Source organism: Chroicocephalus ridibundus, chromosome Z (assembly GCF_963924245.1).
Source record: "Chroicocephalus ridibundus chromosome Z, bChrRid1.1, whole genome shotgun sequence".
In the NCBI taxonomy this organism is placed as follows: domain Eukaryota; kingdom Metazoa; phylum Chordata; class Aves; order Charadriiformes; family Laridae; genus Chroicocephalus; species Chroicocephalus ridibundus.
The window spans coordinates 64,694,554-64,713,415 of record NC_086316.1 but is presented as its reverse complement, the minus strand read 5'-3'; the positions used below and the strand labels follow the sequence as shown (position 1 = coordinate 64,713,415).

At 39.7% G+C, this 18,862-nt stretch overlaps 1 protein-coding gene across 1 annotated transcript in view; it reads left to right on the top strand.

Annotated features, from left to right (window-relative positions):
* The window catches only part of ZSWIM6 (zinc finger SWIM-type containing 6), a 113,158-nt gene that overhangs the window by 91,546 nt on the left and 2,750 nt on the right, over positions 1-18,862 (top strand). Inside the window, exons 8-13 of the mRNA XM_063319352.1 lie at positions 461-607; positions 2,792-3,052; positions 6,241-6,376; positions 11,234-11,391; positions 11,915-12,078; positions 16,636-16,717. Of these exons, the coding sequence (XP_063175422.1) occupies positions 461-607; positions 2,792-3,052; positions 6,241-6,376; positions 11,234-11,391; positions 11,915-12,078; positions 16,636-16,717 (948 nt within the window). The remainder of the gene's footprint in view (positions 1-460; positions 608-2,791; positions 3,053-6,240; positions 6,377-11,233; positions 11,392-11,914; positions 12,079-16,635; positions 16,718-18,862) is intronic.

Genomic DNA, 18,862 nt, shown 5'->3' with positions numbered 1-18,862 from the left:
TAAGCTCATATTTTATTTATAAAATTGGAACATATTTTAGAATATTTTCATTTATTTCAGTGCCATCGGATTAACTTAAAATGTAAAAGTGGTACTGCATCTTTTTAGGGAAACTTGTGAATTCTTTACTGTAATGTTTCAGGAGACATTTTCAGAACAGTTGCTGGTATTGAGTAAGAGATTTAAAGGACACTGCAGTCGAAATTTTTGACCCATACTACACTTTACTAGTGCTCAAAATGTTTGGTCTTCATTCTTCTTTTTTCCTCTTTTAACATGCTCACACAGGGCAATAAATTCATCCTGAAAGATACTATTTTCTCCTTGTAAGCAGAAGCTACTGGACATATCTTGAATTCTGTACTGAGAGCATTTTAATCAGTTTTACTTTTATAATTGTTTTGAGGGGCTAACAAGCACTCTCTTTCCCTCCCTTCTCCCTCTGTCTTTTCTGTCACAGAACTTCTCCACAGAGGAGTAACCTCAATAACAAATCTTGAAGGTTGGGTGGGACACCCTTTGGACCCCGTTGGCACCCTCTTCAGTAGCCTGATGGAAGCCTGCAGGGTGGATGATGAGAGCTTCCATGGATTCTCAGACTTCACGGGTAAGGCCAAGCAAAGGGACCAGTATTCTATATAGCTTCATTCACTGGAGGCATTTTTCTATCTTGCCTTTCTGAATCAGTTTCAAAGCCAGGGTTTTTATATTATAAAAACTCACACTTGTATTCCTTAAGAAAACAAAAGGGAGAGAAAATGTTTAAAGTAAAACATGAAGGCACTTACAAAATTATCAGTTACTTGAAAACAATTCTGTATTTCACTCTTGAAATAAAACCGAGTAAGACTTTATAGCATCAGCCCTCTCCACATACTGTCCTCTCCACTCTGTCCTCTTTCTGAGAAATTGCAGGAAATCACAGGATCACAGAATTGTTGAGGTTGGAAGACATCTCTGGAGATCATCTAGTCCACCCGCTCTGCTCGGAGCAGGGTCACCTAGACCATATTGCCCAGGACTGTGTCCACTTGCATTTTGAATAATTCTGAGAATGAATGCTGTACAGTCTCTCTGGGCAGCCTCTTGCAGTGTTCAACTTACCCTCACAGTAGAAAAGTGTTTTCTTATGGTCAGATGAAATCTCCTGTGTGTTTGTGCCTATTGCCTCTTGTCCTGTCACAGGATACCACTGAGAAGAGTCTGGCACTGTCTTCTGTACATTCTCCCATCAGATATTTATATGTTCTGGTGAGATCCCTCCTGAGCCTTCTCTTTTCCATGCTAAGTAGTCCCACCTGTCTCACTCTTGTTGTAAGAGAGATGCTGCAGTCTTCTAATCATCTTTGTGGCCCCGCATTGGATCTGCTCCTGTATGTCCATGTGCCAGGGAGCCTACAACTGGACATGACATTCCAAGTGTGGGCTCCCCAGTGCTGAGCAGAGGAAAAGGATCCCCTCCCTCCACCTGCTTGGCAACACGCCTCCTAATGCAGCCCAGGTTATTACTGGACTTCATAGCTATAAGTGTACATAATACTTCAAATTGATGACAAAGCACTTAAAATTAATAACCTACATGGTCTATAAATTATATGAATTGGAAAGTAGTGTGGCAGTATCGATACATGATTTAGGATGGGTTGTGTACGCCTATTTTAATTTCAATATTTGCTTCCCAGGAGCTTAACTGATAAACTCCTTTTTCCACCTCTGCGGTAGCTTCTTATCAACACCTTTGTGGACAAAAACTGGATTCATCACTCTACCTGCAGCTCTTTTATATGCACATCCGCAGTCTTCTTGGGGCTTTGCCTCAAAACTCCTTTTATTCAATGAGGTTTTCTTCAATAAATTTCTAACCCCGTATTCACTAATTCTGGAAGAACTTTTAATTCAAAGAAATCAGATTCTTTGCAATTAAAAAAAAAAAACAAACAAAGAATCCCATGAAATAAAAACAGTGTATGTTGAAAAGTAACTTCCTCCTACGCATGCATATGCGATCTACCAAATGCATTCAGCCTTCCCATTTGCTGCAGTTGTCCTTCTCCTTACATCTGTCCATTATAACTCTTTTTGTTACCAAATTAGAGTATAAACTGATACAGGTTGGAATAGCATTTTGTCATATGGTGTGTCTGTGAAGTGCCAAAAAAAATGGTAGTACTGTTTAAAGCAATTTATGGCTTGGTCTGTGTGGAATTTACATGTAATCTTTACTAAAAGTAGGACTTCTAGTGTCAATATACATTTTTATCATAGATAAAACTGTAACAAATAAAAAAAAAATGAAAAGAGTGCTAGCAAAGGGAGGATGCTTTAAAGTTGTGGAGTTCCCAAGCCTATTATATTTGCACAGTCCTAATAGCTTCAGCTGAAACCTGTGCAGGTGTATAAGCACCATTCCCTTCCTCTTACACATCAGGGCTTTAAGGAGATACAGAAATGGATGGGGGAAAAAAGTTTAAATGGATCTTGCAATTTTGTCCTCATTAACACAAAGCTGTAGAAATTGCCTTTCTCTAAATAGTTCAGTTTAAAAATGAAAGCTTTTATTTTTTACTTGACTGGGTTATTTAATACGTAATTGTTTTGTGTATTTCTGCCATGCAGATTTGGATGGGATATTTGAGATTGGATCATTGGATTTTGTGATGGTGCCAGTAATTTAAATAAACTAAAATAATTATTACTAACAGAGGAAGCGTTTGTATTTGTGGCACTATAGGCAGATGATGGGTTAGAATGATTTGCTGATGTGTTTTTCTTTCTGTGTCACCTCTTACAGAGAACATGGGGCATTGCAAATCTCTGGAGTACCAGCACCTGCCTGCGCACAAGTTCTTAGAAGAAGGGGAATCTTATTTAACGCTGGCTGTGGAAGTAGCATTGATAGGGCTGGGACAGCAACGAATAATGCCAGATGGCTTGTATGCACAAGAGAAGGTTTGTCGAAATGAGGAGCAGCTCATTTCTAAGCTACAGGAAATTGAATTGGATGATACTCTGGTGAAGATTTTTCGAAAACAAGCAGTCTTCCTATTAGAAGGTAGCTCAATATAGATGCTAACTGCGTCTTTAAAATGTCTTCACTTACACAAGCACACAGAACTAGTATTCCTGTGGAAACTGCCTTATGTGCTTCAGATGTTTTTTTGACATAGAACTACAGCAAAATTTTGTTTCTAATCTCTTACGAAAATCAGACATACTTCAGATATCTCATGATTGTAGAAATAAGGGATCTGTTGACCTATAAGCCTTTTGTTTTAATTTTGATTACGTTTTGTTCTTTAGACAATTGTCTTTTAGACAATTAAATAATATAGACATCAGTTATCATCAAGAGTTCTCAGGCAGCAAAATTCTAAGTGTTCCTTGTATCCTGAAAAAAACGACTAGCAGCTTTGTACATGTATGAAGTTTTTAACCTCTCTTCCCAGTGAAGAGCTCAGGAAATTCACTTAGAATTGCTGGGACAGAAATGTAACACTTTATTTGTAGCAATTAGGAAAATGACTTGCCTCTGAAGTTTGTATCGTACATGAAACCTGAAATATGTGGTCTTGTGACTAAATTTTGACCTGGGCAAACAATTTGTGTTCGGGAATTAGTTGGTGTGTTGCAATAAAATCTGTACAAAAGAGTGCATATTTTTGCCTTAGCTTTTAAAGAGGCTTAACATGTAGCACTTAAGCCTCATGTTCAGAGAGTAGTCTCATGGGTTCTGAGGTTGTCTTCCTGTTTTTTGGTTTTTTAAATGGAAGAAAAAACTTCAGAGGAACCAGTTAGCCAAAGGCATGGTCCGAGTTTTGAGTGCTTGCTCAAGGGATGGTGGGGAGTGGTACTGCTCTAGGTAAGTTGTGAAGGTTGTTACACAACAGTCAGGTTTTGCTTTCTTTCTGCGAGACATTTGTCTTTTAAAACTCCCTCCTTAATGCAAGAGGTGTGGTATGTTGTTTAGGGTTCTCAGCTTTGAGTCACTGTTTTTGCCAAGATCCTTAAAAACTTTGGTACCTACTGGTGGTGCCATATGAAACTGCAGAGAAACTGCACCGTGGAGGGAGTTTCCATTATGGTATGACTGTACTGCTGCTTTATGGCCTTTGGACAAGAATAGCTGCTTGCCGGATCCAGCTATTAACAACCATATAGGGATCCTATAGATTATAAAATCAATTTGCTGCATCTATTTACTGATAAGGGTGCTTTATGAGGAAAAGGCATGGTTTCTCTAAAGTGTTCTCTGATAATTCTAGTTTACACCTTTGATCGCTGAAGTTCTTTTAATTTTATCTTACAGTAGTAAGCAAGTGATCATAGGAGGAAATCTCTAATACAACTACGTACAAAATTGCTGTTTTGAGTGGTGTGCAACTATGGTCTTGCATTATTGTGTGCTGAGAAATCCGCCTTTCCTGCAGTAGCTTCAGTTTACGCCAGGATAGGCAGAAACTGCCAGCTCATATGGAGGAAATGATTTAAGTGATTTAAGATGCTAATCGTATCAATCGTGTTTTTATAGTCAAAGTCCTGTAAATATAATAAAGAAAGCTTAATCCAATATTAAGCTGCTTTCTATGCTGTTAATGTAGATTAATGCATGCTGTATGTAGCTACCATTTGAGTGCATGGGAACGCAGAATGTAAGATTGTTTTGCAAGAACCGTTCTAATTTTTTTGCTTGACTGCTAAGTTAATGGCAGAATATATTTTCATATAAATGCTTTGTCGTGTACTCTTCGTGTCCTGACTGAGTTTCTGACTGGACCACCAACTGGCATACATACGTGGAATGGCTTCTTTCATTGAAGCAATGCCAGCTAGTTTTGAATGGCTTTCAACTGCATTTGAAATGATTGTGGGACACAGTCACCTACTAAATCTTCCTTGACATTTCCTTTGTAATCAGTCCCAGTCTTCAGAAGTGCCCACCTATGAAGCTCAGCATTTTTTCATGCCTAGTGATTTTTATCTTTGCATGTGGTGCTAAGGCACCAGTCAGAAAAACATTGCTGAAACAGCTTGGCTGTTCCCCTCATCCACTGTCCTTGTGTGCTTCGATGTAGTGTTGGCTTTGTTAGTTTGAACCGCTGCTGGAAGCTGTTAAATGACGCATGTGACTCTGTGGTGGAGAATTATTCTCACCTGGTCATTCATTCATCCATCCAAGTGTGGTGGGTTGGAGCCTCTACTAGAAGTAGAAGTAGTAACTTCTGCAACTGCTGGCTGCTATCTGTGCAGTAATAGTTCAGTAATACTTAATGTAAGATTCTTATTCTGTATCTTGCAACGTTTAATGCCTGAACCACTAGTCACTGAAGTAAAAAAACTGTTTGACACAGTTTTCCTATTAATAGGAGTAACAGTCTTAAGGTTGCAGGAGAAATGGGATTCATATGCCCCAGGAACCTTCAGAACTCAGCAAGGAAACAGTTGTGTTCAACTTTGTTGTTGTTGTTGTCAATTATGATGCTGCTGTTGCGAAGCTGAACTACTACACTGGCTGCACTGAGTGTGAGCAAAATCTATTGCTGCAACAATGAGGATAGTTTTCCCACAACAAATACAATCTTTAAGATCATGTGGCTATAATAGACTAAGAAAAACAGCTGTGGTGCAAGATCTGACCTAGTCTTCTCTGGAGACCAAGTCAGACCAAAGGGTTATTTAGATGCCTAATGCCAAGTGAGGCATTAATAGGGATCAGGTGGTGATCAGTACTGTGGTGACTGGTGATGTAACTTCAATTTAGGACATGATTTTTTTTTTCCACTGTAACAACTCTTTTTTTTTCTGGTAGATTTGTGATAAGCACTTGCGCACCAACAGGGTGCATAGATATTCCTGTGCACAGTGTAACTACATGGAGGCAAAGCTAGCATTATCACTTTCTATTTTTGTATAGCACAGGCTTGCTGAATGAGCCCCATGGAGCACTGAAACCATTCTATCACTTGTATGTGCACTGGTAGAGTGCTTAGTACTATGCAATTTGCAGTCTGTCTTATTGTCTCAAAGAATATATGATATTTAATATACTTGTAATACATAGTATGTATGTGATGTATGTGTAATGTATTTCACAGAAAATAGCAATATAACTTTACCTTTTGTACAACAAACTCTATCTCTGAATGCCAGTTCTAACTGAAGGTATAGTGAATGTTTTTAGAGGTCTAGAAGTTGGTTTTTAGCAGTATGTAAAGACTGACATTCTCTTTCTCTTTCCCGCAGCTGGACCATATAGTGGTTTAGGCGAAGTTGTCCATCGAGAGAGTGTTCCAATGCACACATTTGCCAAGTATCTCTTCACCTCTCTCCTACCTCATGATGCTGAATTGGCATACAAAACTGCACTGAGAGCCATGCGGTATGTATTCATGAGTTGTCCAGAAAGCACAAGTTGTGGTTGGGAAAAGGGGAAAAAGCTTGGCAATCAAGACCTAGTTCTTTTTTCTAAAAATCATTCTTCCTTTTAAGAAGTTATTTTGGTTGTTATATCTATAAAAGCAATTGTAGTCTGTAGTAACTACAGTATAATAATGTATAAATGCACAATTAGTGTTTATCTACAACTATAAAACAGCATTCTCTGTTACAAATCCTTCTAGAATCCCACTCCTGGGGCACATGGTTTTGTGTTGAATAACGACAGCTTTAGCATGTGTGTTCTCTTACCCATGTGGTGGGGTGTGTGTGTGTGATGCTATTGGCGAGGAAATGAGGAAAGAGACATCTAACCAGCAGTCTCAGGGTCATCTGCTGTTTAGCCTGTTCAGTGGGACTATTTGTTCCACTGGCCTTCTTTATAAATTAACACTCGATCATAGATTTGAAACCATATGGTGTGGTCTGAGCCAGTACTTTTTTCTTATGCTTCATAACAAAGCAGTCTTGTCCACTTCTGGGTGAATGTTGGGATTTAAATAGAGTTTGTCATATGACAACAAAATGTCTGACTTGCATCCCATTTGTCTTCAGTAATCAGGAAAATGATGTTTCTCAGGGAGTGCTCAGTGTGTGCTGGGTTTATCTCAAGGCAGGCCAGATTGGTAATGGTGGCTAGGAAAAGCTTCTGAAGGAAGTTTCAAGGTCCTAAATGATCAGTGATCAATCTGTTGTCCACATACAGTGCAGAAGACACTGGTCCCATCTGGAGTGTCTGGTGGCTGTCAAGAATCTTGTAGCTGATGGTTGACAAAGAATAGCCACAACTGAATACTAAGAGCAATCAAGTCACACATTTAAAATTAAAAGAAAATATGTTTTCCTGGTCATTATTATGAAGAATGATTGCACAGTGATTGAAGGACACACTATCCACATAAGTAGTATTTTGCTTCATCGCACAGGTGGTGTCCTAGTTGTTTGGAGGTTTGTATTCTGGAGCTAGTTTCTCCAGAAGGCTAAATGGGGAGAACATGATTCTATGTTCAAAGGACTAAACAGGAGGGCATGCATAAGAACAAAACATAGCTACTGTCAGGTCAGGCCAAAGGTTTGCTTACTGTGTTGGGTTTTTTTTTGCCTCTAAGAGTGTCTACTAATGGATGTTAAGGAAAGAGTCTAAAAAACATGAAGAGTGACCTTGCATACTTGCTGCTTATGATTAGCATTTTAGGAAACAGATTAAGACAAAAGTGCATTACTCATGAACTATTAAGAATGTTCAAACATACGGTCAGAAAGCTGTCTGGGCTATCTAAGTACACCCCTCTTTTATCACAAATTAAGTGTATCAATAACCTTGGTCATATCAGATCAGCAAGATAGTGGTGGTGGTGGTTTGATTTTTTTGTTTGTTTTGTTTTTAGAAAAAAGGTCAACTTTATAAAGTAGACTTGTGTCCTTGTATTTATTTTCAGTTACTACCTTAAACTGTTTGTTTGTGTGGAGTTTTCCTCCTTAAACTAAACTACTGAAACCATACTGAAAGGCTGGAATAGACATCGGTCAGCAGCTTTACTCAGTGCACTGAACGCTTCAGTGAACATGACAGCACCATGCCATTCCTTTTGAACAAGGATTTGGGCTTTCCCCAGAAAACAGTCATAGCTGAAAACTTATTTTCTGGAAGTTTCCTTTCCCAACTGGAAAAACAAGCAAGACACTGAAAGATCCAAGTGATGAAATCTCCAGTTAGTCATGGGTAGCTCCAGCCATCTTTTGGTATGAAGCTATCATCTCAGCCAAAGAAGTTATTTTTCAAACAGACCAGTATAAGGAAGAGTTGTCTGTTCATTTCCGTCTGGTAAAATCACAGGAGACATCAGCGTAATTGGGGCTGTTCTCCATAGCCCTTTTGTCCTGACTTTGTAAGACAGGTGAGAGTTCATCCCTAGATGCAATAATCAGTCTTTCTGTATTTTGATATTTGGTGCTTTTCAGAAATGTGGTCTGCTATCTTGAACTGTGGTGATGGCACATTTAGTCACTTTCTATTCCATGTTCGTCTACATTCCTTGGTACTTTTCAAATTCTCCAGAAGAAGGTTGGTTACTCTTCCCATTTGTACCAAAATGATAGTTCAGTGTATAAAGGACTCCCAATACAGACCAAATGAAAAAGTCACTTAATACTGCCTTAATACTGTCCCCCCTTGAGGGGGGAAGAGGAAAGCAAATTTGAAGATTGAACGTCTGTCTCATGGTTGTGAGGTTGGATGGATCAGAAGTGGAAAACTTGAGCATCCTTTCTTCCATGGCAGGGAGGAAATGGCTGTGTCAAGGATGAAAATCTCATGTGGAAATTAGTAAAGGTGCTGCTTATAAATCTGTGTGGTTGCTCATGCTCTTAGAAGTGGAGCGTATTTCTCTCTTCACTTCAGCATTTATTAAAGAAGTTAACTTCCCAGAACCCCAGGTAGTTGCTCTCCAGGTGTGTTTAGTGTCAGTCTACATACAAGTTTACACAGGTCAATGACCCATAATGGCCACTCTGGAGTATTTTACCTCACTCCGTTCAAAATCATCTGTTGCTGTTTCATTTCTTGAATCCTCTTACAGTGTGTGGAACACTCAGTATGAAATCAGTGGAAGCTGAAACCATAAACCCTTTCATGCATACACCTGAGGTTTGCAAGGACAGGGTTGTGCTGTCTTTGATGGTCCCTTCTGTCTACAGTTCTCCGCTTGCAGTGCTGAAACATATGGAGCAGAGCCTTGGAAAAAGTGGATCTGCAGTGACCTAGTTGACTGCTCACTTGGAATCTGAACTTGGATGTTTGGCTTAGTTTGGCTGATCCCTTGTTACGCCTGAATTTCATCCAGGCTTTGGGAGTCAGACTTTAATGGTGATGTTTAATCACAAGGTAGCTTTGCTAAAACCTAGTTAAATAATTTATATTTGAAAGTGTGTGGGGGGGAAGAATGCTAAATCTGCTTGTGGTTGTTCTGATGTTCCCTAATCTTGCCAAAATTGCATGAAAGCCACCAATTCACAACAGCGTTTCTTTTCACAGCAAATAGAACATAGAAGCTGGCAATGAAATTCAAAGTGACAAAAGATTTCCCCAAAACAGCCTCTTTCTTTCATGCTCTTTGTCTACTTAGTGTTACTTATAACCTAATAATCCCTTTTTGCATTAGGTAGTTGGGTTTTTTGCTGTTTATTGAAATCGTCTAATAAAGCGTCTTTCCTCTTGCCCTCTCTCTATGCTTGGAAAAAATCAGCTGAAGAGTTCATATATATTTTATTTTTATGTATGTAAAGAGGTGTTTCAGTGGTACTAGGGAAGAGATTTTACTGTTGATATAAATCCAAAGGGCGGTCCTTTTTTTTTCTTATTAGCATGCACATACATGTGTCTGAAAATGTTAATATAACCTGCCGATAGTTATTATGTGATGTGTTGTATTTATATGTGCCTTCTAGAGATACCATCCTGTATATTCACAATTACCTTTCTCAGGGAATTCTTAAAGATACCCTTACATGTTTCAGGAACCTACAGAAAACCAATAGAACTTAAAACTATCTTAACTGCAAAAAAAAGGCAGGCACTCCAGTTACTTAAAGAACTTAGGTATTTTTTGAAAGTGCAAGAAATTGTGACTTATATTTACATGAGCTTATTCTGTAAGAAATATTCTATCACAGAAAATCAAAATGCATTGGATTTTCAATATTCAGTAGTTGCAGTTTTATTGACAGAAGAGATTCAATTTCCTTTGTTTTCCCAGATGACTTCCTGTTAGAAAATCACTTGCATATGAAAGCTGATAGAAATAGAACTCCGATGTTAACCCTGATCAAGAAGCTAAGCACTGGAAGGCTTTTCTTTTGGACATTGTCATATTACTATCATTTGATATCTCATTAACCATTCATGTCCTGAAACTATGCTTAACTGTATTGAATAAAAATGCCTGATTTTTCTCACTTCTCCTTTTTGCATTGGCATTTATATAGTATCTAGTGTACTGTTTGTATCTAGTGTATTGTAAGGGCCATCAGTTGAGTCTCTGTTGTGGGCTCTCAGTTGTGTTGTTGTAGTCAAGAACAGAAACATTAATTTGAATTCTCCAAGTTTGAATTCTCCTTGGTGGATGAAACTGATGTAGATTGATGCATACTCAAAGACATTTTTGCTTCAGGATTAGAAAATGAAGTCTGAAAAGAAATTTTAAAGGAAACTTCCTCTGTCACTGCTGTTTGGGAGTCTAGCGTCAGATTATGGTACATTATAAATGTTGGTAGGCTAAAGTTTAAGGACTTTTAAAAGTAGTCATAGTTGAACAATAAGATATCCTTTTTGGACGTAAATTCCTGTCTGAATTATGTCAGGTCAAAATCTCATTGAAATGACTTGTTGAATATCCCTTTCCCTTAGTTCAGGCATTGGTAAATGAAGAAAGTATGTTCCAAATATTGACATGTTCTCAGTACAGTGGAGAACTACTCCACTTTCCTTCCTGAGTGCTGTGGTTCAAAGTCTGAAACAAGGCAGGGAGAAAAGCTTCAGCTCTGCATGATGAAGAAAGTCTCTGCTGCCTTGGGTAATAGGTAGCTTAATTGTCCTGTGAATTCCTGCAGATATCTACTGATGTAGGCAAGCTTGGCAAATGGACTTTTAAGATTCACCAAAAAAATAAGCGGTTTTCCAATCTTTATGACCAAAAAGGTACATTTCATAAACAAGGTCAGTTGTTCTTGTAGCTTTAGTTTAGCTCATTAGTAACCTAATGTAATAATGATTTAATGAAAGAGGATTTCTTTCTTATTTCAGGTTGCTAGTATTGGAATCTACAGCTCCTTCGGGAGACATGTCCCGCCCACACCACATTGCATCAGTCGTTCCAAACCGGTATCCCCGCTGGTTCACCCTAAGTCACATCGAATCCCAGCAGTGTGAGCTGGCATCGACCATGCTAACGGCAGCCAAAGGTACATTGCTGTCAGTTACGTACTCAACTAAATGTATGCTTTTAATATTGCATGGAGTAAACAGATTACAAAACTTGTGTTTGGGAATCCAAATTGCAGTCTGACAGGAGCTGGAAGTGGGTATAACAAACGGAACTGGCTTAAACCTGTTGTTTAATTTTCTAGCAGGGTAATTCAGCTAGCTAGATGGTAGCCAGATGAGCTTGGTTTGAGGCTGATGAGACAGCTTTTTGTTTATCTGACACATGACGTGGACTGTATGACCCAGGAGTGGACGAATCACTCCGAAAATTCACTAATCAGGATGACTTTTGACCATGTACTAACACCATGAGGCACTGGAGAAGTTTGTGCTGTCTTCTGTCTTTTGTTCATATGTGATTTAATTATGGAAGGTTTCTCAAAACAAAATGTACAACTGAAACAGCATACTATTGCATAGCAACATCAGGCTCAATTATAATGCATCTCTGGATGTTTTGGGAACTTGTTCCGTTTTGGTGATTCTGTTTACACCTTGCAGGTGATGTTCGGAGGCTGGAAACAGTGTTAGAATCCATCCAGAAAAATATCCACTCCTCATCACACATCTTCAAACTTGCCCAGGATGCATTTAAAATAGCAACACTCATGGACAGCTTGCCAGACATCACTCTTCTGAAAGTTTCTCTGGAGCTGGGCCTTCAGGTATTTCCCTTGTTCATTATTATTACAGTAGAAGAAAGGAATTTGACCCAGTGTTGGTGGGTATAGCTTTTCAGCATTGGGAAACACACCCTCTTTGGGCTCTCTCTGGAGTTTTTAGATTCTGTTTACTGATACAAAGCTCAATGGACTGGTGAACACAGATCAAGAGTCTGCACAGGCCTTTTTGCCCTTTGGGTGGAAGAGAGCTGGGAGTGGCTGGCTGCAGACATTCTTCTGTCCAGGGGTGAGAGGGGACTAGTGCAATGGGTTCAGGACTAAATATCGGACTGTCTAGAAAGCAAAATTATTCTGCTTGCCAGAAATGCACTGTATTTTCTGCATGGCCTTGAGGGGTTTCTTACCATTCCTTCTTTTCCCTTCCCTGAAATGAGATTTGGTAGGTGCTTGTTGGATTACTAGAGAAAGCCAAGGTCAGCCATAATGACCCGTTTCTAAGGCAGACTGTCCTAACAGCAGCCCTCGCACTTCCTGCATCAAAATCCTGTATGCCACAAGCTGTGGGAAGGTCAGATGCATCAGACTCAGCTTGAGGTGTACAAGAACCTCTGATCAGTTTTCAGGCTCTTAGGAGAGACTTTGCAAGCTAAAAGGAGACAGCTATGTTTTGGGTTATCTGGAGTAATATTGCCTTACGCTGATGAATCTTGGAGTTTACACAGTTCATTTCAGGAAAAACAAATCTCTTCACCCCTCTTCAGGGACTTCTTCAAAAAAAGCCATGCAAAGATCAGAAAACCATTTATTACTTTGCTTCAGTAAACAAAGCTCCAAAAACTTCTGGGGAAAGGATATTATCCCAGTTGCTTCTCATGCCAAAGAAAGGTACTATTTGCCTATTCTAGATGTTTAGAAGCTGAAGTCTTTAACCTGAAAGCTGAGATTCTGTGTGCTTTGTTAGCCTTTCATATTTACAAGGTTGCTGTGGAAACGTGCTTCTTTTTTCACATCTTGGTATGTTTCTGCCTTAAACATTTGTTTGCTTGAGAGAAAGATCCTCATGATTGACCTGTGTGTCACCTCGAGCATTCACCAAGTATCATTCAGTGGTAGCAGCACACTTTTGGATATCACTGTATTCACGGATACCCCTTTGTGGTTGATGCTGTCATCGGGATGTTTTCAGTGAGATCTAGTGAAAGAAATATCAGGAACCCATACTTTCTCCGCAGTCGCAGGGTTTGGAACAGACTGGTGCAGAACTTGTCCACTGTTCTGTCCCAAGCTTATAAAATTGTTTTAAGAATCTTAAAGGTAGTTTGCTTTCCAGAACGGAGATGCATAGCAGTTTTCTGGTAGTAATTCACATCTGTGTATATTTCTACAGTAATGCTTTTCCTGCAAAAAATATTTGTGTCAGCGCCGTCTCTAGTGGCCTACAGGTGTTTCCCCCTTCCCTGTGCCCCCAGCTTAATGGCAATTAGATTGTTTGTATTCACTATCTAATATCTGACTACTTAGGACGTTTATGTGCTCTACAAAAGTCTTTCTTCCGTCGTGTGGTAAACTAAACGGCAGTGTCCACACAGTGACACTGTTCCGCCTCAACTACAGCAATGACAAGTTGCCCGGTTGGGCTGAGGAGATACTAATAATTTCATAACTCTCACTGGGATTTCTGTGACAGAAGAGCCTCTTACATTGTTCTAGATTTGGGAGTAATGTATGGACTTTGGGGTTCTTTCTCCTGTTTCCAATGGCAACGTATTTTATGTGACTCAGCAGAGGAAAGGCTTTTAAACTGGCTGTGGAAAGAGGTCATCAGCATGGCCAAATGGGCTCGGAGCATCTCAGGTGTATTGTGTCCTTCAGAACCTTACTGGCACAGACACTCTAAGATCTGCAGGTACAGGAGAGGCTTCTATTCCTCTGTTTGCCTGTTGTATGCTACATTAGTGCAAGTAAGTATTACCGCACACATGCGAACAGGTACTGCTGGCAGAACTGCTGAGCAAGTTAGTGCAAGTGATCGCTCAATGGATATTTGGCAAGTGGTGTTCTTTACCCCCAAACCTGTGAATGAGTGAGTAAATAAATGAGCCTCCTTACAATGTGCGTGATGAAGAGGTTTCACAGTGACGTGGGAGCTAATGATTGGTTGGCCATTTCTTGTATCTCTTGCAGGTGGTGAGATCTTCTTTTCCTCTAGAATAAGAAATTCTTAGAAAGATCCATCAAGACAAAGTCAAGGTTATTCTGTGTGAAGAGAGCTTGGCTTTCATATAAGCGATGTAATTCACAGGGGCCTCTTGCGCTTTCAGACTTCCAGACTTGTTGAGAAGCTCTCCTCAGTTGATAGCACAGATCTTGGACAGATGTGGAACTCCCTTTTAGGAAGAGGTAGCTCAAGAATGTATTGAGCAAAAGTGAAATAGTTCTTTGGATACATGTGCTATAGTATAAATTAACTTCAGCTGCTCCTTGGTCAAAGCATCAACACATGCTTTATTTGAATCGTAGAATGGTTAGAGTTAGATGGGACCTTAAAGATCATCTAGTTCCAACCCCCCTGCAATGGGCAGGGACACCTTCCACTAGACCAGGTTGCTCAAAGATTGAAATCCTTGGGTTTTTTATCTTGAGTAAAGGGCCCCTCTCTTACTGTTCTCGTCTTGTCAGTTTAATCAAATGAAAGGAACCTAATTTCAGAATAGTTTGTCAATAAACTTTTCCATGTCAAGAAACTAGAGACAGCGTTGGTTTTGCTCGCAAGTTAGGACTCTCTACACTGGTACTCTTATTATGCCCACTGCGCATGCTGAAGGCTCTTGTGACTCATAATCTTTTCACAGACCACCACAGTGAGGGAGGTCATCAGAGAAGACTTTCAGAGAAGTTGTCATTCACACCATTTTTATGGGTTTTTTTACCTCCTTCCCTCCCTTACCAGTAGCAGAATTCAGTCCGTAACCCTGTGTTTTCTCTTGGATTCACTCTACTTTGAGAAAGCTGAAAATTCATCATGGGTGCTGGGAGAGTGTTAGCCTTCAACTTGTGTGTGCATCAATGCAGGAAATCACCTAGACTCCTTCCCTTTGATGGGCAGAATGGGAAAGATAATTGCATTCCAAAGCATTTTTTCTTGGGGCAGCCTGTTTTTCTTCCAGAAAGTCTTCAAGCAAAGGCTGGTTCTGTGATTTACCTTAGCCATATTTTCATATTTTAAAATGTGTTGGGTGGCTCCTTATTGATCAGTTTGCTTTCTTTCAAAATGCTATTCTCCAATCTAACACTTAGATTACTGTTTAGTTAAAATGATACCACAGTGTCTGAGGCCAACAAAGCTGGCCTTCTCCTGTAACTTTGGGTGACGTACAATGAGTCACCAGGATCTCAAGGTGGGAATGTTTGGAGGCCAGCTTGGAACTACTCATGGTTGCTTATAACCAAACTTTTTAAAGATCATCTGTGCATTTGTAGCCCTCATCCATCTTTCTGTCTTCTTCATTATCCAATCTACAGCGTAGGACTAGAGGAGATGGCAGGAGTAACAAGTATGACAGAGGGCTGCATGGCACTTTGAAGTCACCTTAGGATTGGGAGGGGATATGGGTTGAGAACCCTCTTACAAATGCTGCTGACTCCAAGCTGTTTTGTGAGTGCATTTGTTGAGTTTATGTGAAGATCATTGCTGAGAGCTCTGAGTGCCCTATTATGCTCTTTATTTAATTGCTACAAATAGTAATACCATAGTATCACTGATATTGTAAGGGGAAAACTACTTGCTTTCTTCATAAAGGTATCTGTGGGGTCTGTCCAGGTAGCTGAAGCAAGCTGTAAATGCAGTTTCTATGCAGCGTTTATTTTACTCAATAAACATATTTGCCCATGTTTTGAGAAACAGCATAGGTAATAACTGCAAGTGATATAAAATATGGGAACTATAATCAAAGCTTAAAGTCCTTTTTCTAGGATTTTGATGGTTTCACGATGGAAGTTTTTTACAGGGTCTCCGTGTTCAGAAAGAAATCATCGCTATGTACTTCTTAATAATACCTGGATATATCTGGAATTGTGTATATATATATCTTTGCAGAATAAGCAGCCGGTCAAGTCACAGTACACTAACGCCTTTCTGTATTGTTGAAGTCAGTGAAAAGAAATGTAGATAGGGGAAAGATTAAAGGGCTTAGTTTGCCCAAAAGGAGTTGATGCGTTTCCACTTTAAAGACTACCATGCATAGAAGGAGGATACATGATATAATTTAATTTGAATCATTGATAATTCATTGGGCTTTTTTTATTGATTGGAGGGGGCTTTTTGTGATTTTTTTTTTCTTCTCCATGGATAAAACAGTCTCCTCTAGCCTTGAAGGATCTGCAGTTGGAATTACTGTCTGTGTGGTATTTAAGATAACTGAGCAATATTTTTCAAATCTTTTGACATACCAGCTAAAAAAGAGGTAACAGAATGGAGAGGGGAAGAGACTGCCGTTTTGAACTTCAGTGTATTTGAGTAACTTAAGATCCCTAATTGTTGATATATTGCCTTGGCTTGCAATAGGATTAACTTGTATTTTGTTTGTGTTGTTGTAATAGGTGATGCGGATGACGCTGTCAACACTGAATTGGCGACGGCGGGAAATGGTGAGGTGGTTGGTAACATGTGCAACAGAAGTAGGTACGTTCTGAGGTGTTCCTCTTGTCAGCTAGTCTTAGAGGGCATCATCTTGCTTGCTAACACCCAGGTTCTGCAAATGTCTCTCACTTCCTGTTCATATGTAAAATTCCTTTGATGAGGAGACATTATGGCACTAGGTGGGTTCTTTTAGGCACAGACCAAATGAGACAATAGTTCAGACGATGCAGTGTGCCTTCTTTCCTCCACAAGGTGGGAGTGTGCATAACCTCATGGGAAATACCCCAGATTGCTCCTTGTCCCTTCCATGATGGGTTTGGGTTTGAGACTGCAGTAGAGAAAGGGCTCGTGGTTCTGGGCTATCGCACTGTGCTACAACTTCACCTGCAGATGAGGCTCTGAAAGGCAAGTGAGAGAGCTAACTGGTCAGCTGTGGGAAGAGGAACTAGAAAACAGGTGAATGAAATGCTGAGGATGCCTCTTACTGTGTGCCAGACAGGATCTCACAAAGTGTTTCTCATCGTTAGGGGTTTTTTTAAGCCGCTGGGTAAATCCAACCTTAGAGCATAGTATGTCTTTGTTTTGTGGCTATGATATTGTGCAGGCCTTTTGTCCGCACTAGAAAGCAAACCAAATACCAGTGCACCCATCGCTAACCACGTAAGGTGAAAATAAGGTGGGAGCAGAACCAGCCTTATGCTTAAAGGACGCAGTGGGAGAATAGTGCAATCAGCAGGATGTTCTGTTCTTCTCTGGGCTGCGCCATAGATTTCCTGTGTGTCTTGATGAGGCGTCCCTTAGCTTCTGTATTCCAGTTTGCTATCTGCATGATGAGGATGCAGAATCTGAAAGTGCAGATGAGTGCCTTAAAAACTGTGTAGCTGTAAAAATAATTAAAAAAAAAAATTCGGCAGCTGTGCTAGTGGGGACAATGTTAGTACTTATAATAAAGGAGCAGTTTTAATTGTCACCAAAGGTATTTCTGGAAAGCGTGTTTCCCTACTGTATTTATTTAGTTTTTATGTATCTGAGATGGATTGTATTGCATAGATGCTTCTTGAGTTTCAAAACTGCTGGTTATTCTCTGGATTAGTTTATTCTTTGCTTTATGCTTAACTGGGAAATTAATGTTGTCAATAGCATGGGAAAATACAGCTTGCCTTTGCGTGCCATCAGCCAGAAAGTGGTTTGTGTCTGCAAATTTTTGTGCAATGCTCCTGTTTTATTGCTTTTATATCTTTGCTAAGATAATTATTACTGAAGCTATCTTACAGATATTAGTGCCTGGGTATTATTTTGTACGGTTGCATATCGGCAAATAAAGTGCTGGGTTTAATACTGCTTTAAATTAGTTTACATATTCTAATAGAAGTATCCCATAAAAAACCTATAATGCCATGCAAAGTACTCTTGAGACTTAATCAAGTTGGTAAAGCAAGGAATCTGTTTATTTAAATGAAGATCTGGTATTCTCTGGCTATGCTGAATTGTTGCACATGAGTGAAGGGGTGCACAGGAAGCATCAGCATCCTACAGAGAAAATGAGGACCTCTGGGTGTGGTTTAGGTGGGCTCACAGATGTGTGTAAACTGCCTCTAGCAATAATAAGGCACTCTAGTTGGCTGTAAGGTTCAGTTTATGGAACCCACTAGTCACTGTTTCCCCTTTCCTCCCCCTGATAAACACGCACACAAACACACATGTGCCAGGACAAATGTGATACTAAGGAAAATACCTATTTCAGGTAATATCAGTAGTTCATGTTGCACAGACTATTTCCCTAATAAAGATCTTGATGTTCAGGCGCGTAAGAATTTCATACAAGACCTATGTGAAAAGCCTGTTGAGAGGAGGTTAGGATTTTTTTAAGGTGTGCTTAGTGTGTTCTGTTAAGGTGTGCCATGGTGTTCCATTAAGAAAGCCATTTTGCGTACTTTCGTATTCTTCTGTGCGTGCACTGTACCTTGAGATGCACAGTGAGAAAATAAGTTAAAATTGCCTTTTAAAAGCGTACAGAGTGAGGGCTGCTTTTGAGTGATGTGATGAAACCAAGTGAACCAGAAGTTGTTATCCAAATTGTCTTAAATAACAAGTAAAACAGTTCAGTTGTCACACCAGGAAATTAAAGCATATCTTGCAGGCTTATTTTGTTATTCTCTGTGTTTTGGTGATTGCTACAGAGTTTGC